This window comes from Dysidea avara, chromosome 3, assembly GCF_963678975.1.
Source record: "Dysidea avara chromosome 3, odDysAvar1.4, whole genome shotgun sequence".
Classification (NCBI taxonomy): Eukaryota; Metazoa; Porifera; class Demospongiae; order Dictyoceratida; family Dysideidae; genus Dysidea; species Dysidea avara.
The window spans coordinates 23,247,406-23,274,593 of record NC_089274.1 but is presented as its reverse complement, the minus strand read 5'-3'; the positions used below and the strand labels follow the sequence as shown (position 1 = coordinate 23,274,593).

At 37.0% G+C, this 27,188-nt stretch overlaps 2 protein-coding genes across 2 annotated transcripts; both read right to left on the bottom strand.

Annotated features, from left to right (window-relative positions):
- Window positions 1-5,611: 5,611 nt before the first annotated feature.
- Window positions 5,612-9,591, bottom strand: LOC136251845 (protein polyglycylase TTLL10-like). The gene is made up of 3 exons (XM_066044247.1): window positions 8,404-9,591; window positions 6,126-6,271; window positions 5,612-6,076 (listed from the first exon to the last, which is right to left on the bottom strand). Exon 1 carries the CDS (start codon window positions 9,528-9,530, stop codon window positions 8,469-8,471), a length of 1,062 nt encoding a protein of 353 aa, XP_065900319.1. The 5' UTR covers window positions 9,531-9,591; the 3' UTR covers window positions 5,612-6,076; window positions 6,126-6,271; window positions 8,404-8,468.
- Window positions 9,592-18,610: 9,019 nt separating this feature from the next.
- On the bottom strand, window positions 18,611-20,435 carry LOC136251844 (polyglutamylase complex subunit TTLL1-like). Its single transcript, XM_066044246.1, has 3 exons — window positions 19,300-20,435; window positions 18,847-18,980; window positions 18,611-18,796 (listed from the first exon to the last, which is right to left on the bottom strand). Exons 1-3 carry the CDS (start codon window positions 20,405-20,407, stop codon window positions 18,629-18,631), a joined length of 1,410 nt encoding a protein of 469 aa, XP_065900318.1. The 5' UTR covers window positions 20,408-20,435; the 3' UTR covers window positions 18,611-18,628.
- Window positions 20,436-27,188: the final 6,753 nt, after the last annotated feature.

Genomic DNA, 27,188 nt, shown 5'->3' with positions numbered 1-27,188 from the left:
CACTACGTGGCAGATTTAACCATTTCTTAAGATATCAAGTGGCAGTTGATTCTAATTGTGTAATTGTGGAGTTGGGAACTGCATCTACACAGAGGTTAAAGCGTAGCAAGGAGATGATGTAACTTCTGTATATCCAAAGTTTATATTCTCCACGAATCTGGAGAGAGTCAGTAGCAGACAATAAACTAGTAAGGTGAGTTTTCATCCATGTTTCTGCAACCCTTTTGGTAGCACTTAATGACACACTGATCAATAAGCTTACCCAAAAATTTGGTCTCGCCTTCTACAATGGATCTGGTAGCACCATTGGATAAAGAAATACCCTGAGGAATTATCTTAGTACCATCAAACAGATAAGAAACACATTTAGCTGGCTTGAAAGATAGGTCCAGACTGATCAGTTGCTTTTTATCAAGTGTTTGTAACACTGAGGTGTGGGCATCAAAGTCAGTTGAGATTAAAGTTACATCATCAACATACCCTTTCAATGAATGTTCCTGAGATTTTGCAAACTTAAGGGATTGCTTCCAGTTGGTCTTGCATACAGGTTGGATTATCATGAAGTGGCACAAATTTCCTTACATGCTCTTTTTAGACAGGGCTTCCATTCAACATTCCTGAGGTCAACTACTTCATAAACAATATTCTCACTTTCTTCATGCAGCACAGGCCTCCATTTGTCTCAGACTGATTGACATCACTTATCTATAGACTTGTTACTATTATTAGGCTTTGTAAATATGCGCATGCGTGAATCTAATATATATTAGGTTGGTACAAGGCGCGAACACGTCATTACAAGAAATGTACATTTCTACACATTTGTCAAAAAGTGCTGTTTGTTGTATTAGAGTATTTAAATACTTGCATAAAAACCTATAAATTTAACAAGTTTTTTCAAGCTACCATAATATTACACGTGTAGCATATAAGGGGGTGGGAAGGGAGGGGTGGGTGAGGCACCCACACACAAGAACACATAAAAGTAAAATAACTTGCGATAAGCTTCACGAAAAAGGCAAGGTGTCTTTATTATATCGCCACTACTATGAATTACTTTGTGGGTATACACGTACTTGAAATAAGGTGTTAATAGAAATGAATTGTGTGCTGATTTAAACGTAGTGTGTGTGTGTGTGTGTGTGTGTGTGTGTGTGTGTCAGTCAGTCAGTCATTCAGCCAGTCAGTCAGTCAGTCAGTCAGTCAGTCAGTCAGTCAGTCAGTCAGTCAGTCAGTCAGTCAGTCAGTCAGTCAGTCAGTCAGTCAGTCAGTCAGTCAGTCAGTCAGTCAGTCAGTCAGTCAGTCAGTCAGTCAGTCAGTCAGTCAGTGAGAGAGAGAGAGAGAGAGAGAGAGAGAGTCAGTGAGATGAGTGCTTGCTTGCTAACTTCTTCTTCATACTGTTGTTTGTACGTGTGACCAGTGCCTGCATTCATACATTCATCTGTTATTAATGTCTGCCATAAAATAATGTCATTTATTCCCCAATAGGTTCCTGAAGACTACTGACTTGCAGCTAAACTGACAGCCATTAGATTGACTATAACTAATTATTTATTAATTTTAATTATTTGTGATCACGTGATCCCAATATAATAATAATATACGTATAGTCCTGTCTAAATGGGTTTGCTGCAAAGGAGAGACGCTAAACTGCTGGAATCAAGTTTTCTGTATTGTGCGGCCAGGACCGAGCGCCGCCAGAAATATTAAAAGCTAGACGGTGTGGAGAGAGTAATAACTGAAAACCAGGATTTATCCTTCGTTAACAGAGACGAGATTACGTGCAAACGAAGATGATAAGGAGCTAAGTCTCTTGGATACAGACCCACGTAAGTTCGTGTTGTGCGTAGTGTATTGTGTTTAAAACCATAGATAATATATAAGGTATATATTATCTATGTTAAAACCTATGCATTTCCTAAAGATTTTTAAAATTTAGTTGCCAGCCTTAGACCACCCTCAATCCGACCATTTAAGGTACTGCATGTAATTTTATGGTGCAGGTATTACTTTCAATGCAGAGCCGAGTTAATGTTTAACCTGTAGCTGTAGAATCCCATTCAGCACTGTATATTGTTTTCGCTTCTCAAATATCAAGCCTACGACCCCTGATTTCTTATAATGTATTGCAGCTCGTTATTTTGTCTCCTCTATTTGGGACCTTCAACGGTCATTCAGTGTTATCTAGCCACTATACCTCACACCATTATCACTTTCACTTTCGCCCTTCCAAAAAGGTAGAAGTATAGTGACGTGCTTTTGCGATCTGTGTGGCTGGTATAAAAGTACAGTTAAAGCTGTGAGTTGTGTAGCTACTTTTGCCGAGTATGAAACGTGGTAAATACGTAGCTTTGTGACGTCGGTGGTGCCATGCAGTGGCACAATGTCGTGTGCTTCTTGCATGGGGATTGTGCGGGTTGACAAGGAGTATCCATAAAACAGTAACAAGGCGATGCTAATGTATACCAATGCTCCAAGTGTCTTCCTAGACTGCCGTGCTTTGTACACTTGCATCTTCCTCGTGCCACGCCCCTACAGTGGCCATGCAGTTGTCTTTAATAGGCGCTTAAGTATGAAAATATACTCTAATGGAACAGTCAAATGCTTTGCCACATGTACCACAGGTACATGAATTATTTGGGTTAAGGTGTTCTGTAAAAATGATTCCAATTGTGTTCAGTCATAAATCACTGACCTGATTGTGTCCAGGTATTGATTGGGAGAAGGGTATTCCACAGCCTAGGAAGTCAATTGAAATAGAAGTTATGAATTTTTTTGTTCGTAGAAAATAGCTGAGTTTGTCCTCAAAATGTTGAAGTGATCACTTGGTTAGCACTGTTTGAAGATTTCACAAAACATATAGTAATCAAGACTATACATCAATGGAAGGAGTTTTAATTTAATTAAACGTCTATGTATATATTTTATAATCAGAAGAGTAATCATTCAAAATATACTTAGTGGCACACCTCTGCATGTGTACTCTCTCAAGTGTATGTATGTTACTCTCTCAATAATTTATATGCCTTGGAGCAGATCATCTCTCAGGATAGATCTTTTGATATCTGTACACCAAGATCCCAATGTTTATTTAGATGTTGTAGCATATTGGGACTGTATGATGTTATTAAAACTAAGGAACACACATTTGAGAATTCTAAAGTAGGATTTGTTATAGCTATGGCTCCAGTTGTAGGAATCCAAATCCTTTTGTAAAAGTAGGCTATATATTTGAGAAAGATGCATGATTTTTAATAATTTCGTACCATCAGCAAACTGAAAAAGTTCTGATGAAATGACTTCTGATGGTAAATTCACTGATTAGAACAATAGAGGGTCAAGGATACTTCCTTGTGGAACCCCCAGATAACACTGGTAAAGTATCAGATAGGTACATTATAAACTCTTGGTATTTATAATGTCTGCAATCAGTCACGTATGTAGTTCACTTCCATAAGTTTCCATAGATGCCTATTCTCCACAATTTGGTATATAAGTAATTTGTTATGTTGAACCATGTCAAAAGCCTTTTGGAAGTTGAAGTCTAGCTTTTTAATTGGTGGCCATATATAGACTGCTTCATAGATGTAGTTTAGAAATAATAAGAGCTGTTTGATCTACCCTGAATATAGCCAAATTGAACAGTGGAGATTGTGCCAAGCACATATTAAATTTCACTATAATCTTGTTTTTCCAACACTTTGCAAGCATTAGATAGCAAGGATATAGGACAGTGGTGTAGAGAGCATGCAGTCAATTGCCTTGTAGATTGTGTGAGTTTTACACTCTTGTGATCCACTAGTAGATAAACTTAAGATTGAATAAATAACATAAAGGATGAGACAAAGACACTGCACCGTGTTTATAAGTACTCTAAGACTGATGTTGTCAAAAGCTACCAACTGCTTTGGAGGTGTCTAGAGCCTCAAAAAAACTCAGCTTAAATTGAATGAGTTAATTGTGTTGCTTTAAATACTGAATGGAAATAGCAATTGATAGCTCTGCTTTGGATTAATCACAAGTAGCTGTAAAAGAGTCTAAATAGACTTTGGATGCAATTGATTTAAACTTTGTTTGTACACGTAGTGATAAATCACTAAGGTTGAACCAAAGGCAAAATTATTGATGAGAGAAGTTTCATAGTTTGTCATGTATGGTGCTCTGTTGGAAATGTTCATCAGATTGTATAAGACGGGGGTGAGTGGTAGGTGAGCATCTACATGCTCTTCTCCGAGTACACAAACATTTCATTTGAGATTACTGTTAAACCATGCAAGATATTGTAATTGATATGATTAATACATGGGGATGAACAGAGATATGGCATCGGTTATAGCTGAACTAACAATGTTCCAAATAGACTCTATACATTTGTTAGATCAAAATAGATGAATTGATGTTTTCCATTTCTGTAAGACTCTGCTTTTGAGTACGTATAGTCATAAGACCAATATCTATTATTTAGTGGAGCTGATGAAATAGACAAACATACATGAAAAGTAATTATAAAGTGATCAGAAGAGAGGACAGTATTAGGGGCCAGTTAACAAATCACACATTAATTCATCACTGTTCGTGAGAATAAGATCAAGTATAAATTTCTTCCAACATGGGGGGTTCTTCAATTAATTGAATGAAATTATTGTCAAATTCTAGATCACAAAAATATTTGAATTTTTAGATCCTCCAGAAAAAGTTTCCAGTTTAGCTATAGGCCACATAAACTCAATAATTAGTTTCTCATCCTCCTGTACTCAAAATAGCAGCATGGGAGGGTGGATTTAAATTTTTTTTTTTCTAACTAGATAGCTGAATTAGCTAGCTAAAATGACTCAAAATGCAATTTTCTTAGACTGCTCTAGCAAGTAAAAGGTGCTGATTGGCCTCACTTAGCCACCAGTGGTGTAAAAAATCCTGGATGAAGTAAGAATAACGGCGATGCGGGTGAGGACGAGAAACTAATAATTAAGTTTATGCCAGGCCTTATGCCAGTGAATTGAGATAAATTATTGATGATGTAGTTGAGCTCATTTCAACTCATTAACTATCGTGGGCCAGATTTTTAAATTCTAGAAAAGTGCACTTTTATGTACATACTTAAATGATAGATTATTGATTGTCGATCTCACGCAGAAATGTATAATTTAATATTAGGTTACTTTGGCCTTTACCACAGTATCATACATTTTCTCTCGTGCATTATTACAATGGCACAATTGGAATTATGAAGGTAACAATCTAGTAGTAGCCTGCTTGAAATTGTGACTGCTTTAGGGCTTGCTGGACTCAGTTGTGGTGAGCAAAGATGTTTCAACTAATACATCCAAATCTGTCTAGCATAGTACTAGTGTTGTATACGATAGCTATCAGGTGGCTATCTTATGATTGGAAGTATAATGCAACAGTTCCCAAGGCATGCAGAGTTGAGGTTATGCCATTCACGTATACAATACCAGTGGTTTGTATTTTAGAGTTGCATGCATGGTATCATACAACCATCAGAAAATTATTGTGCAGCTGAAAATTGCTAACCATGCAGCAAAGTAACTATACCCATGCACTTTAAAGTATACTGAATACCTTCCACCTGACAGCATATTATATGGTTTCAGAGTTTTCTTTATACACTACTAACATTTCAAAACAACACAAAACTTACTTAGAACTGATATGCATGATAAAACTAAACAGTGCTCAGTGCCACAGTATTGACAAACCCCATAATGAGTTTTGTCTTTATAGCTCAGATGAGACAATTAAGCTAAACACATGTTGTAATTATGTACTGAGGTTCTATTGAGGAATTTAAGGAGAAAGTCTTAAAAATTCTGATACTGGAATGCCTATGAAAATAATCTGGGAGAAACATAAAGTAATCAGGGAATGAACAGAAGTATCATTTTAACCATGCAATAAGCTATTATGACTGCATTGGAAAATCTTTACAAGGATTATAATCGTGAGCTAACAGTTCATTGTAGACTAGTTCCCAGCTGCCATACTTCTCACCAGGTTGTGAGCTAGCAAACTTCTCTGGAGAAGAGTGTATTTTAATTACTAAATCCAACATGTCACTCTGCAGAACAAACAACATAGCACAGTCAGCCACAGTCAACACTACTCACCCCCATGGTGTAAATAAATGGCACCTCTTTAGGCCACAATGGAGTATGGTTAGCCTCAATGAACCACACATGATAATCAGATGTCACTATAAAGTCCAATCCTAACAACAAGTATGTAGCTGGTAGTCTTTCAAATGTCCGCAATCCTGAAAATAAACAGCTAGATAGCCACAAACAGTCTATCACGTTGCAAGTGAACTTTGATAGTTTGTCTGTTGATTAGGCATGATCTTGGGCATGATAATACAGCATATGTAAAGCACTAATAACAATAACAATATTTCATGGCAATTTTGGCAAAATTGTGCTTTTCATAATAATCATGAAATTTGGCACAGTGCTAGGACAGTCCTTCAGAAAGATTTTGGCCATCTCAGATTTGACCTTTGTTGACCTTTATGGCCACTTTTCTACTGAGAATGGTCCTTTCTATCTCCATTAGGCTTCAAATAAATAGTTAACATCTGCCATAGAATTATAGAGCTCACTCTAAAGAACAACTTGGTTTTTTTTTGAAATCAATAACACATTTTATTCTGAAGTCACAGTCATTTTGTATATATAGCTACCATAAAGTACTTATAATCCTCCCACTCATGCACTTAGTTGAATATGATAGAAAAGTGGTTACAATACCTTACATGCTACTGTTTAGATCTGGTAACACTGAAGTAGTATATACTACTTATTGGAAAACCTGTATGTTGATCTGTTTCCATGGAAACTTAATCACAGTGTCATACAACTAAATTGGATATATAATAACTTCTTACTATAAAATTTCTGGCATGCACCCTGCAGCGGCTGTGTGCCTGCCTGGATGCTTAACGCACGCATAATGGCCTGTATTTCTCAAATACAGACTGCTTTTAGCATTAAAGGTTTTGCTTATATGGGCAAGGAGGATACAAACGTTTACACATAATGGCAACAGGATACCTAGCTATCACTACAAGTATTATCAAAGTCTTTCTAAGAGTGTACTGAGCAGGAATATTAGTTGCCAAAATCATTCTCAGGTTCAATATCAGGTGATCTAATTTTCAAAACAATTCCTGAAGGAGGGAGGGGAGGGGAGGGATACCTCCAGGTTGACCTTTGCATCCTAAGGTATCTATTTCCTAACTATATTGTGTTACTATATAGCACTGATGCCTGCCCCTACAGTGTAGGACTTGCTCTATTATCTCAGACTAGATGGTGACTTGTATGCCAGTAATACATGTGCACAAAAACACATGAACAAATTGCACAAAAAAGTTTAGTCATGTAAAGTTGTGACATTTTGTTGAGGCCACCCCCCCACCTACCTGTAATTTGTTATTTCTGTTGTGAACAGTATCGTTAAAGTGCATTAGAAAGAGTACAAGGCTGATGCTTTGAGTTTTTGGCGATAATTCAGCTTGATTTTTTAGCTTACAAAAAAATTTAATTTACTTTAATCTTTTAATCTATGAAAAAGTGCGTTGGTCAGGCCAGTGAAACAACTAACTAAGTTGATGTGTCCCAAACACCAAATTAAAGCTGCTTGTCTGTGGTTTAATAGGAATCCAGTCAACTGATCAGTGAGTCTACCCTACACACCATATGTGTTGTATAGAATGAACAAAAGTATGCAATGATTTGCAACAACAATATTTGAGTTGTAAGATGGCTGGTGTTTAGTTTTATCAAAAAATCCTCAATAATCAATGTCTTTTTTGGATGTCGAGTAACTGTGAACTATAAAGTAAAATGTATGTACAAAACAGTATGGTCAGAAAAATTTAGTTGGATTTTAAACTAACAACTTCTTGCATGCAAGTCAGGAGTTGAACAACATGGTTTCTAATAACAATTAGCTATGCATTGTTGACATTTTATCACATGTGACTGTTCTATTAGAGTATCTCGATCTTTTGTGCAATTTTTTATGTCTACTTCACAAAAATTGCACCTATTATGCCAGCATTTTGCTCATTGCTTTTACCCACCCATTATGCCAAAAATTTTCCAGTGAAATCAATGCATCCCTAAGCCAGATGATGGGTGCTTCATTTTGATCATTAATCATGTTGACATGCACACTGAGACACTGAAAAGTTAGCAGCATGTTAGACCAACTGAAAGCATTTCATCTTTAGCCTCTTAATTGCAAAAGTCTGGCTACGCCCCTGCTTCAATGATCAAAATCAGTACAGTAAATGTGCTGTTGTTTTTGCCAAAGTGACTTAAAAGATACTTTTCTTTACATCCAACAATTCCCCTCCAATAATTATACTATAAATATACCACTGACCTGCTTGTAGCCAAAACAATCCTGTCTGTTTGATAAATGGCTCAAGTTTTGTCTGAACAAAATAATCAGTCAGAACTTGTGTTACTAATGTATTGCTGAAGTTTATGAAAAGTCCTAAAGTGTTCCTCAGGAGAGAATCCTTCAATGCTCACTTGGATATGGGTATTAGTTAGTTGGGCCTCCCTTCCACCTGCTTCATTAAGTCTGTTAACTGCCACTCTCAGATAACCAGGATGATAGTACAAGAAATATGGATCAGTTCTAGCAATCAATATGTATGCTCTGATGTCAAACTTTCTCCCATTAAGCAATAATAGATTGGGAAGGTATTCTTGAATTATGTACTGGTTTTTTCTCCAACTAGACTTAACACCACACTTGTGATTCAGCCTTGTCACCATTGATGGTGTGTCTTGAAAAATCTCAATGCCATTTCCACAAATTCCGCCATATGGCTTGAGAACCCATTTGGTTTTAAGATATTTTGCAGCATACGAGAAAAAATCAAAACAATCACTTTTATCTGAGGCAAGAAAAGATTTAGGAGAAAATTTTAATTGGTCCAGAGTGCACCCAAATGATTTTACCAATCTTCTGCTGTAAATAAGTTGTGCCATCTTTGTACCAAATATTCTATGAGATTTTGAGATTGTGGCAACCAGCTGATGTTTAGATCCAGTCATTTTCCTGAAGAAGCTATGACGAAAAGCAGTTGGAGTTTCATGAAGTATAAAAAGAGAATTGTTAAATTTCTTCATCTTGAATATGATTGTCTCACTATCTTTTACTACCCTCCATTTCCAGTGTCTATTGCGACAGATTTCCACTATAGGAACCACTGCAGTTATCTTGAACATGTAAAAGCAATCTTGTACTGCTGTTAATGGTAGTAGCTGTGCTGACATACACATCTCACATTTTGATGTGTTGGAAATATATTCGTTTGAAGGATCGGAAAGCATGTACATCTCTAGATCTCTGCTGCTGTTGGGGGCGTGGCGGTACAGATGCGTGATGCTTTCATCGTTGAGCAGAAGTGTACTAGTAGACAGCCAGTAGCCATATGTGAATAGGGACACCACAACGATGCACACTAATGTAGATATCAAACCTTTAAGGTTTAGCATACTTTCTCGTTTAAATTTTTGAGATAATTGGGGCGAGCCTGAGCGCAAGCCCCACGCTAGCGAAAAGTTTCGTAGGGTGAACCATGTACAATAAAAAGCGGAGAAAAACGATTAATTACTTATAATAGCTAACTATTGTATGCATTAAAGTTCGGTGGCTTGACGATTGCTAATTAAAATCGGAAGAATCACAGTATAGTTTACTGACACTCCGAATAAGGCTCGTACGGTAGGGTCAACCATTACAAGTCATTAAAATGGAACAAGAAGAAAGAGTGCTGAAGACGACGGAAGGAGCAATATAGAGCACGGAGAATTCGGGAAACCCCTGAACAGAGACAGCAAAGATTAGCCAGGCGCAGAAAATGGCAGACGAAAACCTAACTTGATATCTATGGGTTATTATTCATCACGTGACGGTTCCTCCAATAGGCTGGTATACGTATATCGAAACTAAACCACTGGGGTTGAATTGGGTAGATTGCACCGTTGAATTAAGCATAAGAAAAGAGTTCGATCGGCACGTATTTTTCGTATTTATTTTAAATGCTTTTTAATGCAGGGTAAACCTGCATTAATGGCCTGTGGGCAACATGTACCCGCAGCCAGGGAAAATATACATACACACAAATTATTACAATATACTTATTACAATTACACACTACTTACACTATTACAGCTATACTAATAATTACAATTGATTGAAGTTGGTGGGGATTGGTTCCCCTAGAGCAACGATAACAAGGACATAGAAAATGGTACGTACAGGCTCTCTCAGATTTAAAGTTGTCAGTAAAATGAGTCCAGAAGTAGTTAGTTATGTGATGCTTGATTATGTTAGTAGATAATGATAGGTCTAAGACTGGTAAACAGTTATAAAGTCTTGCGATTCTGTTAAAGTAAAAATGGTGCTGAGTTGCTGTTGATTTCCTTGGGTGAATTAACTTTTGGTGGGTTCCAGACCTCGTAGTACTGCTAGCAAAAGTGATAATTGATATTAAAGTTATCTGTTGGTGATTTTAAAGATTTTATAAAGAACATTAGGTCATGAAGTTTGTAGGTATACATAAGTGGCAGTATAGATTCATTTGTTGCGGTCTAGATTTGTATGATGAAGTATAGGCATTTAAGATGTATTTAGTAGCTCTACGTTGTATGCATTCTAACATGGTGATATCTTTTATTAGTTGTAGTCTCCATAGTTGTGAACGGTACAGAAGTTGAGATCGAACTAGTGCAATGTATATATAGTTGTTTCTTAGCATTGATACAGATAGTTTTAAAAGTTCATCTGATGAGTCCTAGTGTTTGATAAGCTTTTGTGGATGTAATGTTATAATGTGCTGACCAGTTAAAATTGGATGAGAAAGTTACACCAAAATCTTTGTGTTGTAATGGGGTTTCCATTGATGGTATTAGTTGGATGATCTGTTGTGGTTGTTGGATAAAAGCGAAGGTGAATAAATTTTGATTCATTGAAGAGTAGGTATGATGTGGTGCTCCAGCTAGAAGCATTATTAATATCAGTTTGTAGTTTTCTGGTATCCTCAGTGGATCTGATTACATGAAGGCACTTTGTATCATCAGCAAATATGAAAGGAATTGTAGATCTAATACAATTAGGCAGGTCATTGATAAAGATGACGAACATGCAGTAGAGGTCCTAACACACTCCCTTGAGGAACCCCTGAAAATACATTACATAGCTCAGAATATGAGTCCCTATATTTTGACACATTGATAGCGAGGTTTAAGATAGGCTTCAAACCACTTCCAGGCATTACCAGTTATTCCAATAGACTGTAGTTTCATAAGAAGACATTCATGGGATAACCCCTAGCTTCCCTGTACAAAGCATATGCGCTCACAGTGTTTATTCTAGGGCTGTTAGGGGGGAACTTCCCCCCCTAAAATCTCACAGACTCACTCCTAAAATTGTGACTACTACACTGTACTTAGGTCAAGCTTGTTTTTAAAACGGCATACCAAAAATGCTCTTAGATTCAATCTCAGAGTGGTTAATATGTAAAAATTTCCCAGGTTAAAAATTGCAAACGCAACCTTAAAATGCTCTCAGATTCAGTATCAGATCAATCAATTTTTAAAAATCTGCTAGGGTACATATACAACAAACAAAATTTTATGCATATAGTGATGGCTATTCATCTGAGAGCCCAAGTCTACCCAGTTTTTTCTAACTAGTATGCTTAACTCTCAAAATTGTCCTTAAATTTAATCTCAGCCGGAAAGTGTAATTTGTAGAAATTTCTACTTTCAATGGCACACACAGCCACCATAAATACCCTCCAGATTTAATCTCAGAAAGCCTGATCATATAATCTGGCTTTGCCCAATCACAAAAATCAAAATCAACTGCACTCATGACACAGCCTTAAATGGCTAACCAGTGTTTGGAAACTACTTCAAGTGTTTTACTTAGTTGTGAACTTGGACAACTATATAGCAGACTTTCACCTGGTCACCCCCAAAATTCCTGATTTCCCCCCAAAGGAGAAATCCTAGAATAAACACTGTGCGTTCATGTGTGCGTGTCATACCTCCTCTGTCTAAAATATGACTCAAGATATTATCCTTGACAATAGACTCCATTGTTTTAACTATGGTGGAAGTAAAGCGATAATTTGAAGCAAGATTATGAGGTCCTCTTTTGTGAAAAGGTGTAATATATGTTTTTTCATTTGGTAAAACATTGCTAGTAGTAAGGGATTTACTGTATAAAAGAGACAAAGGAAAACAGATAAAATCTGCTGTACTTTTGATTAATGCAGTTGGCCAACCATCAGGACCAGGAGATTTACTACTTTCTAAGTTTGTAAGTTTAGATAATACCAACTGTGGTGTAATAACCAACTGAATGTGTCAATGATTGAAGGTGAACTATCACTATGAAGTGGTGGAATAAAATCATCTTCAGAAGTAAAACTGAACACTAGAAAAATACTCATTAAACATACTACTGAACCATTTCTGAATGTGAAGATGTAGATGGATCATCAGATTTATGCAACTCTTCAATCGTAGGACGAGTCTTCATCCTAGAGTTAACATTTTCCAAAATGCTTTTGGTTTAGTTCCTTGGACTATACTTGCCATACATATGATGCTCTATAATTACTAGCCATATAGCACTACAAAACTTTCACGGCTAATTGCTGTATGAATGTGTATAGCAGTCTTGTTTTATTATTTCAGATTTTAGCCAGAGGGATAATATATGTCCATACAACACTATTTCCACTTCAAAAAGTGGCAAGTGGTAGCTAGCTAGCTATGTACATTTTCTATTGTGGAATCAAGTAATGCTCTTGTCAGCATGTATGCATAATTATACTAACAACTTGCTTGCATAATGGGACATATGATCAGTGTTGGGCAAGTTACTTTGGAAAAGTAACTAGTTACATATTACTTGCAACTGAACTATTTAGTTACAGTTACATATTACCCATAAAATAAAGTAACTGTAATAATATTACATATTATATTACTTTGTGTCCACAGCCTTAAGCTGTCACGTGTGAAACTACCACCTTATCACGTGACATGATTGCGTTGTTGGACAATGTGCAAATCTTGGTTATAAATGTGAATAAGCTTCATTCAATAAGCCTCGTTACTTTGTTGTGGTTAGGCATTACTCAGAGGATTACAAACGAGTTTAGTAACTTCGTTACTTGTAATAATAATATTACGTAATATTAGACTCGTTACAGTAACTATATTACTTAGGTAACGCGTTACATTTGTAAGTTAAGTAACTTCCGTTATATTACCTGTTTTCATGGCATATTTCGTTATATTACTTTGTTGCCACAAAAGTAATAGTATTACGTATAGCGTTACATAAGTAACGCGTTACTCCCAACACTGCACATGATGAACGACACATAGTATGTCGCAGTTCTTCTTTATGGCACGCAAACTGTTAAAACTGCCATTCATTCTAATACAGAACAAGCATGGTTTATTTTTGTATTATTATTACTGTACTTATTAATTATTTAATGTTTAGTTAGCTAGCACTAGTTATGTTGACACATATATAAATCTGATATATCTTAATTGATACAGCTAAATTTCCATGACTTAAAAGTTTCTATGTCTAATTCAGTGGCGTAACCAAAAGGTGGTTTTTATCAGCTGTACAGAGTTTTTAATTTATTTATTAATGCTTTACAGCACAGGTGCTGAAGGTCTGTAGGACACCTGGTCCTACAGCCTGCTCAAAGACTTTAGCTACATAAGGTGTGTTTGAAAAGTTGGAGAAAGGAGAAAAAATCCATGAATGGACCTAAGTAGCCTCGAACCTGCAGCCATCCGATTTACGCTTGAACGCTTACAGGAGTCTATCAGGAGGTCAGAATGTTTTCTCCTTGTTATTTTCTCCTTGTTATTTTCATGTAACTATATCCATAGTAATTCTAAAGAGTAACTCATTATCTTTAAGTACCCCAAGTAGAACCAAATGGACACTAGTTTATTTATTAATGCTTTACAGCACAAGTGCTGAAGGTCTGTAGGACACCTGGTCCTACAGCCTGCTCAAAGACTTTAGCTACAGTTACCTGATGTGGAGGTTCGGGAGCTGATGCAGCACCCAGTCACTAAAAAATTCAATGGCTCAAAACTCAACAGATTGAGTGTATGCTTCATGTACAAATGCATACATTGTGTGATAGTGGATATTATACACTGGCCCAACTAGCTAGTGCAGGGACTATGCATACAAGCATGCATGCATACCCACTGATAAACAATGAAACGATTTATAAACAATTGAAACATTACTACGTACTATCAAGTATGTCAAGCACATCCAATGGATAAGTATATAAGTACAGGAGCTATCTGTCCCCATGATTAACACCACATACTAACAGTATAAGCTCATGCAAATTTAGTTTTGCATTGTGTATACATTAGTTTTGTTACAATTTCTGGTCTATATTCTTTCCCTATAATGCAATCTAATCAAAAACAGCCAATCTGTAAAAAAAGGAGTGCGGCCCTTGAAAAGGCTATGGTGAAAAAAGATGTGAAATCCAAGGTCAAGACCAAGCGGCACCAAATTCACCTGAATTGTCGCTATTAAAATTTTTACCATTAACCTACCATCACAGCCATTTCTTGGCCGCCACCTTGGATTTCACATCTTTTTTCACCATAGCCTTTTCAAGGGCCGCACTCCTTTTTTCACAGCTTGGCTGTTTTTGATTAGATTTCATTTCTTTTTGTATTTTTATACCCCAACTATGGCCAGCTTTGGGGTTTTTAACCTGTATTTTTTTCTCTACCACAGGAAAAAGAAAAAGATGAAGCAGATTTTATAAATACTTTAACTCATTCTTATTTTATCAGTAAATGGTACAAATTATATGTATAATGCATTATATTTATTACATGTCAATTAATCCCTACAGGATAATTTGCAGTTGATCTCTCTACTGGGTGACTTGAAATGCATGTAGCTGAACTCTCTACAGGGTGATTTGCTTGTACGTAGATGAACTCTTTACAGGATTCTTTCTGCAGGGTGACTTGACTCTAGCTGAACTCTCTGCAGGGTTATCTGTTTGTAGTTGAACTCTCTACAGGGTGATTTGTTTGCAGCTGAACTCTCTACAAGGTAACTTCTTCTAGCTGATCTGTCTACAGGGTGATTTGTTTCTAGCTGGTCTCTCTACAGGGCGATTGGTTTGCAGCTGAATTCTCTACAGGGTGATTTGTTTGCAGCTGAACTCTCTACAAGGTAACTTCTTCTAGCTGAACTGTCTACAGGGTGACTTGTTTCTAGCTGGTCTCTCTACAGGGCGATTGGTTTGTAGCTGAATTCTCTACAGAGTGATTTGTTTGCAGCTGAACTCTCTACATGGTGGTTTCTTTGTAGCTGAACTCTCTAAAAGGTGACTTCTTCTAGCTGAACTCTCTACAGGGTGATCTTTTCATAGCTGAACTCTCTACAGAGTGATCTGTTTGTAGCTGAACTTTCTACAAAGTACAGTATCTTCTTCTAGCTGATCTCTCTAAAGGGTGAATTGTTTGTATTTGAACTCTCTACAGGGTGATCTGTTCGTAGCTGACCTCTCTACAGGGTGATTTGTTTGCAGCTGAACTATCTGCAGGGTGATTCTTTGTAGCTGAACTCTCTACAAGGTAACTTCTTCTAGCTGATCTCTCTACAGGATGACTTGTTTGTAGCTGAACTATCTGCAGGGTGATTCTTTGTAGCTGAACTCTCTACAAGGTGATCCTTCTAGCTGATCTCTCTACAGGATGACTTGTTTCTAGCTGAACTCTCTAAAGGGTGATTTATTTGCAGCTGAACTCTCTACATGATGGTTTCTTTGTAGCTGAACTCTCTACAAAGTAACTTCTTCTAGCTGATCTCTCTACAGGGTGACTTGTTTCTAGCTGATGGGTTATTTGTTTCTAGCTGAACTTTCTACAGGGTGATTTGCTTGCAGCTGAACTTCTACATGATGGTTTCTTTGTAGCTGAACTCTCTACAAGGTGATTTGTTTGCAGCTGAACTCTGTTATTTTGTAGCTGAATTCCTACAAGTTGACTTCTTCCAGCTGATCTCTGTACAGGGTGACTTGTTTCTAACTGAACTCTCTACAAGGTGATTTGTTTGCAGCTGAACTCTCTACATGATGGTTTCTTTGTAGCTGGACTCTCTACAAGGTAACTTCTTCTAGCTGATCTGTCTACAGAGTGACTTGTTTCTAGCTGACTTGTTTCTAGCTGATCTCTCTACAGGGTGATTTGTTTGTAGCTGAACTCTCTACAGAATTATTTGTTTGCATGCAGCTGAACTTTCTGCATGGTGGTTTCTTTGTAGCTGAACTCTCTACAAGGTGACTTCTTCTAGCTGAACTCTCTACAGGGTGGTCTTTTCGTAGCTGAACTCTCTACAGGGTAAGCAGTTAGATTTAGCATGTTTGTAGCAGCCCAATATTTGTTTCTGAAATCCAGCTTTTTCAAAAATCTGATGCGGGCATATTCCCCATGTATTTCTGAAATTTCACTTTCTGTAAAGAAGGATCATGTGCGGGCGGTGGACCAGAAACATAATTACCAATTGGAGTGGTCTAATAGAGCATTCGGCTACGTTTATAACTTACTCCATTAAAGAATTATATTACATTGCAAGTTATTCTGTAGGAAGTTCAGCTACAAGCAGTTAATCTTATAGACAATTCAACTAGAAACAAGTCACCCTGTAGAGAGATCAACTAGAAGATCTCACCTTGTAGAGAGTTCAGCTACAAAGAAACCACTCTGTAGAGAGTTCAGCTATCCACTGCAGCGTTGGGGGATTTTGTGATCTTGTGTGAATGATGGAGGATACACTAACATTATATCAACATCACCCTGACTTTACTAAAGAAGGGACTGTATTCTGACGTAATAATAAAAAGTGTTGGGTCTTATACATGACAGTTGCTATTGATGTAAACTAGCAATAAGATAGTGTAGGATGTGTACTGGACAATCATTAGCGTGTTGTGTGATACATTATATGTATAAGGAATGTGTTCAGTATTTTTTAATAATAATATGTATCAACTATGTATAAGCGACATACCAGAAAACAATACATTATATGTGCACGTGCATACTTCTAAACTCTTAGATAATTAAATTTATGGCCACAGTTGATAGTTTTCAATTGTAATAAAGTGGAAATGTAGATAGTTACAGTACTAAGATCGGTCAATGAGTAATAACAGTCCAGGCTACATCTATGTACTATAGCTAACAAATGAAATAGTGTGATGACTGAAATGGATCATTGTAGAGTTGGTGATAAGCACAACTATACTATAGTGAAACCTCAGTTATCTGAACCCCTTGGGATCAGGGGTGGTCCATAAGTCTAAAAAGTCCGTATCTCTGAAACTGTGCATAAAGAACATTTTTTTAAATTTCAGTATTATCAACTACCCTAATAGAACAGTTACTACTCTAATAGAACGGTCATTTTCATAGTTCAGTTAACCAAGAATACAGATAAGTGGGGTCCGGATAACTGAGGTTCCACTATATTTGTACATAACTACCAGGTGCTATCCTGCCTGTGCTATACATACAATGCTTGTGTAAATATTGATTCCATGTAACAATACCAGGCAAACACTAAAGTATTTTGATGCTGGTGAACCTGATCTAGGAGACTATAAACTAGTAGCATTCCTATGGTTAACTGTAAATTCAAATGAGCACAAATGACCCAAAAATTTTTGGGTTGTTTTACCTGCAATTCAAACAACCGATTTTTTGGTAGTAATGACCCAAGGATGTACTTGGTTATTTTAACTTTGTTAGATATAGTCATATTACCCAGATGCCCTAAAGTCTCTTCAACCTCTAGCCAAGTGTTTGAAATAACCTTGCCATCATGGTCATTTTAACCATCTGTGATAAAATTAACTCACGTCACAAAATATTTGTTTATTTGTTTGTTTACTTTAATTAACAAGTCAGTCATCATTAGTATTATTAACATACATTAATCTATCTATGACACATATTCACAGTAATTGTTACGTACTGCATTTTAATACTTTAAACATACCTGATCTTATGGAGTTTTCAAATTGTATATAAAACCTATGTTCTCCAAGTTCACTTTTGATTGTGGGATGTAACACAAATGTTATAATGGCCAGTGTACTGTAAATTTAACCATGTAGCTGGTCATTTTGTCTGTGCCATAGTAGACTTGACCAAGCACACTGAAATTACCCAAATATGTTATTTCAACATCCTAAGTGAACAGTTATATTGACCTACCTTAGTTATTTTGACTGATTTAGTCCAAAAGCCTACCCTAATTATAACCACTTTTAGATGGTCATTTTAACAAAAAAAAGTTTGTAGTTTAAATTTACCCATGGAGGTTGAATTGATCCATTTGAATTTACTGTGTAGCTATGTATAGTATTTGTTATTCACAATTAGCTTGGTCCTGAATTGCTCTCTAGACACATTTGCCTGTCTGTCTGTCTGTTCATTGTGATGAGACTTTACTCTAATAGACAGATACTTCCATCTGCTAGTGGTATATAACCAATTTATGACTGTATTGGAAAATCTCTACAAGGATTATACTGATATCCTGAACAGTTAGCTAGCAGTTCATTGTAGACTAGTTCCCAGCTGCCATACTTCTCACCAGGTTGTAAGTTAACAAACTTGTCTGGAGATGAGTGTATTTCAATTACCAAATCCAACATGTCACTCTGCAATAACACCAAGGCATATAGTGAACAACCAAGTGTATTATTCTTACCGCCATGTTGTATGAATTAGGCCACAATGGGGTATTATTAGCCTCAATGAACCACACATGATAATCAGATGTCACCATAAAGTCCAACCCTAACAACAAGTACGTAGCTGGTAGTCTTTCAAATGTTCCTAGTCCTGTATGAAAAAAATGCATTTCAAGTTTTCCACTAATTTTTGTTAACTAACATGTGTCTAGTATGTAACTACGTAATAACAACAATATCACCCATAATACAGTGATAACAACAATATCACCCATAATACAGTGATAACAACAATATCACCCATAATACAGTGATAACAACAATATCACCCATAATACAGTGATAACAACAATATCACCCATAATACAGTGATAACAACAATATCACCCATAATACAGTGCAGTACCAGTATAAGCTTTTAAATATAAAACAACAACTCAAGAACCAATTCAAATTGCATTGTGGCCTACCTGCTTGGAGTAAAAATATGGCTGTTTGCTTAATTATTGGCTCAAGCCTTTTCTGAACAAAGTAGTCATTTTTGGAGCTAATGTTGCTCAAATATTGTTGAAATTTATCATAAGTCCAGATATGTTCCTCTAGTGAATATCCTTTGATGTTCCCCTGCAAGTGTATGTTGGTTAAGTGAGCATCTCTTCCACCAGTTTTACTAAATTTAGTTACCGTCAGCCTTAGAAAACCACGATGGTAGAATACAAAGTATGGGTTAGTTCTAGCAATCAATATGTATGCTCTGATGTCAAACTTTCTCCCATTTAATAGTAGAAGATTAGGAAGGTACTCCTGAATGACGTACCGATTTCTCCAGTTAGACTGATTGCCACATGTGCTAATAATTATTCTCAATAATGATGACACATTTGGATAAAGTTTTATCCCATTTCCACAAATTCCTTTATATGGTTTCAGTAGCCACATAGATTCGGGCTTATTAGTAGCATATGTAACAAAGTCTGAACATTCTTTGATTTCTGAGGAAAGAAATGATTTGGGAATAAACTTCAAATCATCCAAGGTGCATCCAAATGACTTAGCCAGTTTTCTGCTATATATTAGCTGAGAATTCTTTGAGCCGGTGACCTTGTGAGCTTCTGAGATGGTTGATACTAGCACGTGTCTTGCTCCAGTGATTTCCTTGATGAAGCTGTGATCAAATATATTTGACCTGTCCTGAATTATGTACAGAGAGTCTGCGTAGGTTGACTCCATTAGATGTGGTATCATGGTATTATTAGGTAGGAACTCCCACTTCCAGCCCTTTGCAGCACAGACCTCCATTATCACTTTCACTTTCGCCCTTCCAAAAAGGTAGAAATAGTGGCGTGCTTTCGCAATCTGTGCTGGTATAAAGGTACAGTTAAAGTTGCGAGTTGTGTAGTTGCTTTTGCTGTGAAACGCGGTAAATAGTTTTGTGACGTCAGTAGTGCCATCGTGTGCTTCTTGCACGAGGACCGCGCGGGTTGACAAGGAGTATCCATACAACAGTAACAAGGCGATGCTAATGTATACCAGTGCTCCAAGTGTCTTCCTAGCCTTCCGTGATTCGTGTACTTGCATCTTCCTCGTGCCACACCCCTACGGTGGCCAGTTGCTTTTAAATAGGCGCTTAATACTCTAATAGAACAGTCAAATACTTTGCCACGTGTCCTGCAGCTCCTCCTTTGCCACAATGCATCAATACCATCTGTCTATAGACGTCACGAGATGCAGAAGAAGTGGGAGTATGCATGGTGACCGAGTTCGTTAGGTGGAGTTAGCTTTTTTGCAGCAACTGCTGGGGGGGCATGGAAAAGAAGCAATCACATTTTATTGCCGGCTCTCAAAACGAAATGCCTTATCTTACAGCAACACGTTGGCATGGCTTCGCATTCACCGTTTACAAGTGAACATATTTTAACTGACCGATCAAACAATTCAGGTTAAACCCATTAGCTAATACTTTAATAATTGTACTAGCTATCTGATTAAAAAAATAAAATTAAAATAAAAATCTGATTGATATTTACAGCTTGCATACCTCACACATGGTCGCGCTCTAGTATATCATTACTTTTTGTCGCAGTCAAGTTAACTCTGCTTTACTTGGATGCACACTTTTTTTACAGCTACTGAGTTGTATATTATATTGATCGGGATCATGTATTGATGAACTCGATAATTTGTAGAAAAAGTAAATGAAAAATTGCAGTCCCATCATAGTAATACAGAAAATTGGTACAGGTTATGTATTATGCTGTATGTGCATATGTGTAAACTTCAAAAACTACAGTGCGTAATGATTAATAGCTTGTACTAGCTATAGTCAACAGTTACTCAAGCACTTGTTTAGCACATGCATACTTTGTGGTAAGTATAATCAGAGGATAGGCAATTATACCTTTAGGTATATATCACCATGTGTTGCAAACATTGGTTGGGTCATCAGAGTCAGAATCACATATCATTTTAACATCAAAAGAGCACCTCCAGTGTAATGAAATGTAAATAATTTTGAGGTAATGTTTTAGGACCAGTATTTCCGATGTTATAGTAAGTATCATGGAATGGATCTTCTTGACAAGCAGCAACTCCATTGCATTTTCCAATCTAGCTTTATTCCACTGCAAAGATTGTAGTAATAAGTATAGCCTTCACTGTCCACAGCAGTCAATGGAGCATATGGGTTGTCTAGATCATGGAGGTTTATCACTGCACCATCACTAGTACTCTTACAAGTACACAAGTCAGTTTGGTCACAAGTTTGAGGAATGGGTGGAGTACTGCATCCATCAGGACAGGCACACATGCTGTAAAGATCGAAATGTCTCCTTGTCATCATTTACTCTAAAGAATGGCTCTTCTCTTTGGCTTTCATCACAAATCAGATTGACAGTACTAGTTGAGATGCCAGTTTCAAAGTTTCCAAGCTATTCATCTTGTTATTCATTGTGAGTTTAGCAGTGTCACTTCTACCTAGCCTGTAATAGACTATCTCCTTGTTTCTTACACACCGAATGTGCATCACAGAAAGGATATATTATTGATGAGCAACTGAAGGGTTGTAGAAAGAGGTTTGTTCTGGATTTGGTCCATCACTCATTGGATTTATTGGATTATCAAGAGAGTGAAGGTTAATTGTACCACTTCCATCTGATTAGCTTTTCTATGTACGCACATATAGCATATAGCGCATAAGGTAAATTTATTGTTGCACAATCTGTTGAAATTATGGAAGTCGTATGACTGCTGTATAGTGAAAGCGACTAGTCACAATCACTTCTGATTTCCCCTTCCCAAAAATCAGATAAACATCCATTTATTTAGAGCATCAACAAGATATCGCACCATCAAAAATGCACATATCATTAAATGGTATAGTGTAGTAAACAGTTACAATGCTGACCTAGCTGGTATAGATAGAGAAAACCAGATTCATAAGCAGTGCTCACTGCTGCACAAGATCACACATAAAAAGAATTTTCAAAAAAGCATGGGATAGGTGGTCATTTTCATTATGGACATTGAAATGTGCATGCACTGATTCACAGTTCAAAATTCATACATTTTAGCTATAGATATATCCATTATAAGCTTTATGATTCATATGATATGTCACTGCCAGTTATAATTAAATATACATTGTATAAGCATGAGGTACATGTACAGGTGGAGTAAGCTACTAGATAATGAGTACTATAGTATGTATATGCATTAGGAATGTTGTAATTGTCTTACAGTGCATATACTGTTTTAATTATTACAGTATTTGTAGGCATATCATTTTAGAATATCTCAATCTTGATATAAATGCTGAGATCCAATGCTGTCAACATGCATGGGATCTTCATGATCCGCCCATGACCACTCTTTCTATATACCCTATGTATAAGGAGGTATATGATACCTGTATTCAAGACATCATGTGATAAGATTATGGAACAGTATTCAAATGCCATGCAGGCAGTGACAATAAACTATAAATTAATTTGCCTGGCCTTACAGGGCTCCTTGGAGTGATGTTGGAGAATTTGAGAACAGTGACCAGGAACAGCTCTCTATGTACATTAATATTGGTTCTAGCTAATAATAGTAGATTGTTCAGTTACGTAGTACATGGTGAGTAAATATGCAAGCTACAAATAACACCTTCCCCCCAATAGTTTGACTGCATGCATGGGGAGGGTTATATAGGCTTTCCTGAAGTCTAATATACAATGTTTGTGAGAGACCTCTCAATATTGTACGTGTACTTGTTAAGGTTCTTTTAGTTTTAACATATGATGATTATATGGTTGCACCACAATTATCTCCAACCCAGTGATACATGTAAAACTGACCATCCTGGCAATGACACTGTCCAGTTCTGAAGTAGTAAATTAATTGATACTCGGGCTTACTACATTTGTGCTCATGAGCAGCTTGGAGAGTTGAATGGGCATGTTAGCATTCAGTCTATTACAGCATGTCAATAGTATATAGCTTTGGGATTAAATGTCAACTGCAGGTCAGAGATGCATATAGCAATAATAATGGAATACGGAAGAAGAATCGGTTATGATGGGTAAGTATTAATAGTTAAAAAGGAAGGGGTGGGGGAGGTGTAGCCCCTTAGACCCCCCCCCCCCCCCCTTCATAAAAAAAATCCACCCCTGACTTGAAGGTGCTGGAGAAGGTCGTTTTATACAAAGGTGCAATTGGAAATTTGAGCACTAAAAGTTTATATTATGGTTGTACAATAAAATGCTCCTTTTGTGATTAGGAATTAGGATTTACTAAATTGCAAATGCTTCAGCTAAAAGGTGGTTAAGGTCTTTCCTATAAGGTGGGAAGCTACTGATTCAGCATTGTTATCATGCCAATATGCAATCCCAATCACCTTACAAAAAAAGCAAGATAGAATTGTCCACCTTAAACAGTATATTATACTCTTTGTTTGTAATTTCTTTGGTATGCATGTTCCAGTTTTATTTTACTGTCACTTAACTCCCAGGTATTTACAAGTTAATTAATGTCTCAGGGAGATTAAGACAGAAATGATGGCCATAAAAGGTCAAATCTGCGATGTCACTATATAAAAAAATTATGTCATGAGGAATACTACTTATGTGGAAAGTGTCATGCTTTATGAAAAAGTGCACAATTTTTTGTGTTGTACTGCTATTATATTTTTGAGCTGTGAGGAAAGTGAACTCTGTTTGTGCCCAATACTCTAACAGGTAGCTAAGTTCAAATCATGTATACTAAAAGTACGTATATCATTGAGCTACGTACATTAAAGCTGACTAGACATAATCCACTAAATCACGTAGTGGATTGTGCAAACAACATTACATAATCCAATTCATTGCACAACACCTTACATCATACACTCCCGTTGCAGGCAAACACAGCTCATAAATATACAGAAAGTTTAAAACTGCAAATTTACTTGCCTTGTGCAAAGGTGCTTGACAATAATCTTACTAAAAACACTAAAAATGCAACCACAGCAATCTATGTTGCAATTCTATTCTTTTCACAGGAGAGAGCAATGCCTCCTTTCAGAATTATTTATGTTACACTCCTCCAATCTGCCTTAATTTGTGTGCTGAAACTGGGCCAACCATCCATGTCTCACACGACATGCAGGTGAGGTTCAGGAGGGTGGGTGTGCATGAGACATGATACAGTAACCTGCAGGGTAGCACCTCAGGAGAAATTACTGGTCTGAAGGCTTTACTTTGCTTTGCATGTATGTGTGTGTGTATGTGCGTGCGTGCGTGCGTGCGTGTGTGTACTTGCTTGTGCTGGTGTGTGTGCTTGCTTGTGCTGGCGTGTGTGTGTGTGCGTGTACTTGCTTGTGCTGGTGTGTGTGTGTGTGTGTGTCTGTGTGTGTGTCTCTGTGTGTGTGTGTGTGTGTGTGTGTGTGTGTGCTTGCTTGTGCTGGTGTGTGTGTGTGTGCTTGCTTGCTTGTGCTGGTGTGTGTGTGTGTGCGTGCGCATGTGTGCAACCAAGCACATGATATACATAAATATATATTCCCAGCAGTATCTCTAAAGGAAGAATCTATATAGAGGGGACATGAATCCTCTTGAAAGTTTCCTTAAAAAGATTGAGATATATTCTAATAGAGCAGTCTATTATACTCTAATAGAGCAGTCATATAAATAACCATGTATTAACAGATTTGTAATGTAAGAAGGACAGCGGCGGAGGAAGTAGTTGATATGAGGGGGGGCTCCGCTGAGCTGACCCAGACTTATTTCTATAGTTTGGTAAGGTGAGACCAAAAAAAAAAAAAAAAGGTCACAACCAACTGACAAGAGCTTTCCACCTCACCAGCTACCATTTCTAGCTGATAAACTACATAAAAATCCTTACATAGCTCGCTACACACTGACTACTTTATTAGAGTGACTGCTCTATTAGAGTATCTCGATCTTTATCACGGTTTTCAGCCCCACTCCAAGAAAGATAATTTCGGTGTGATATCATTCTGAGGGGGGGCTTTAGCCCCCTACCCCCCCCCCCCCTTTCCGCCGCCTATGAAGAAGGAACTTTATCGTTGGAAGCAATCAAATGATTTAATTTAGATTTCAAAGTTTTTTCAGCAAGGATATAATATTTCTAGACCAGACATTGTAGCATTATAATTAGAAGTATATTTGACTGCTCTATTAGAGTATTTAAGAAAACTTTCAAGAGGGTCTATGTCCCCTTCTGTAGACACTTCCTTGAGAGACAAATGTAGGTTTTATGTTGTTGTGCTGTATACGTATGCTAGCTAGTGTAAGAGTGTTACTCACTCATTTTTGTGTTCCCAAACTAATTAGTGTATTAGGTTCTGTGGGAAACTCAAAGTGGGGTTTCCCAACACCCTAAACCTCCCTATGCCCCTGCTGTGGTAGTCTTGTCAACTGCATGCATGCTTTGGTATTAATTAGAGTTGTGGACTTTTACACCAAAAGTAGTTAGCCACATGCACATACCGCGCATGCACTGTAACATAATTCAAAACCTCACTAAATAAGACCACTTCATGTACTGTAACAATCGATGCCACATTTTTAATGAACTCAGCATTCCCCCCCATGTGATACATTCCAGTCCATGCATGGTTCTATTGCTATAGAAAGCAAAGAGTAATATAATTACTACATACTTGCATATAACAACTCACAGTACAGGCTTATATACACTGTAAAAATTCAAAAGTATGAAATTGATTCCAAAGGGATGGCTCCTGTGGCAACTTGAGTATGAGGGTCATACTTGGTTGCCATGCACAGGAGCCATCCCTTTGGTATCAATTCATACTTTTGAATTCACAGTATAGGATCATATACAGGGAATGTAACTTCCGTAGACAAACATACTGTGAAGGAGTATTAAGATATCTGTCATTAATTCAAAGCTGACAGCCTACAGCTGCAAGTTGGAGTATTGACAGACTGTCTTCTAAGTTATAAATGTATGTGCACCTGCTTTTCTGTAATTTGCTTGCATATAGCTACTGTTTTATATTGTCGATGTCTAATACGAGGAAAGAGCATACACATAATATGTTACATGTCCTCCAAATCTCTACTATACATCTGCTGTGATTTTCAAATTCTAGACTACACAATATACACTTGGGAAATGTGGTATATACATATGTACAGCATTACAAACAGTTAAATATACAGTATACATACATACATACATACATCAGTGGCGGATCCAGACGGGTTTCTGGGGTTTCGACAGAAACCCCCTTTTTAAATTTAGCTTAGTGGCATTCTCATTACATAAACATTGTTGAATTGACAATTTGTCATAGCAAACAACTATATACCAGTAGCATGCATGCAGTTGCATTTAACTAACACCATTTATAGCTATTAAACCATCAGTAACACTTCATTTTTCATCTCCACTACATTACAAACGATCGAGATACTCTAATAGAGCAGTCAAGTAACTACTCTAATAGAGCAATCAAAGCCACAGCTTGTAGTCACCATATTTGCCCTGTATAGTTAGCTATAGTATTTAGTAATTATTTACAGATTAAAGGGACAATGCGCTGTACAAGCATCACAAGATTTTGTTGGGCCCCAAAATAGTCAGATGTTGTAAACAGCACATTTTCCCTTTAAAGTATTGAATTTATTGTAATCGCTAACAAAAATCAGCTCAAAATTTTCCAGAGAATTGTTATCAGATGCCTTATTTAGCTATACCGATTTTCAGAAACCCCCTTTTAAAAATCTTAGATCCGCCACTGTACATATGCATATACATGTATGTATAGAACCCCTGACTGTTAACTTATTCAGTCATGCAGACACATAGCTGTATACAGTACACATTATTATTAGCTAACACTTTACAGTGA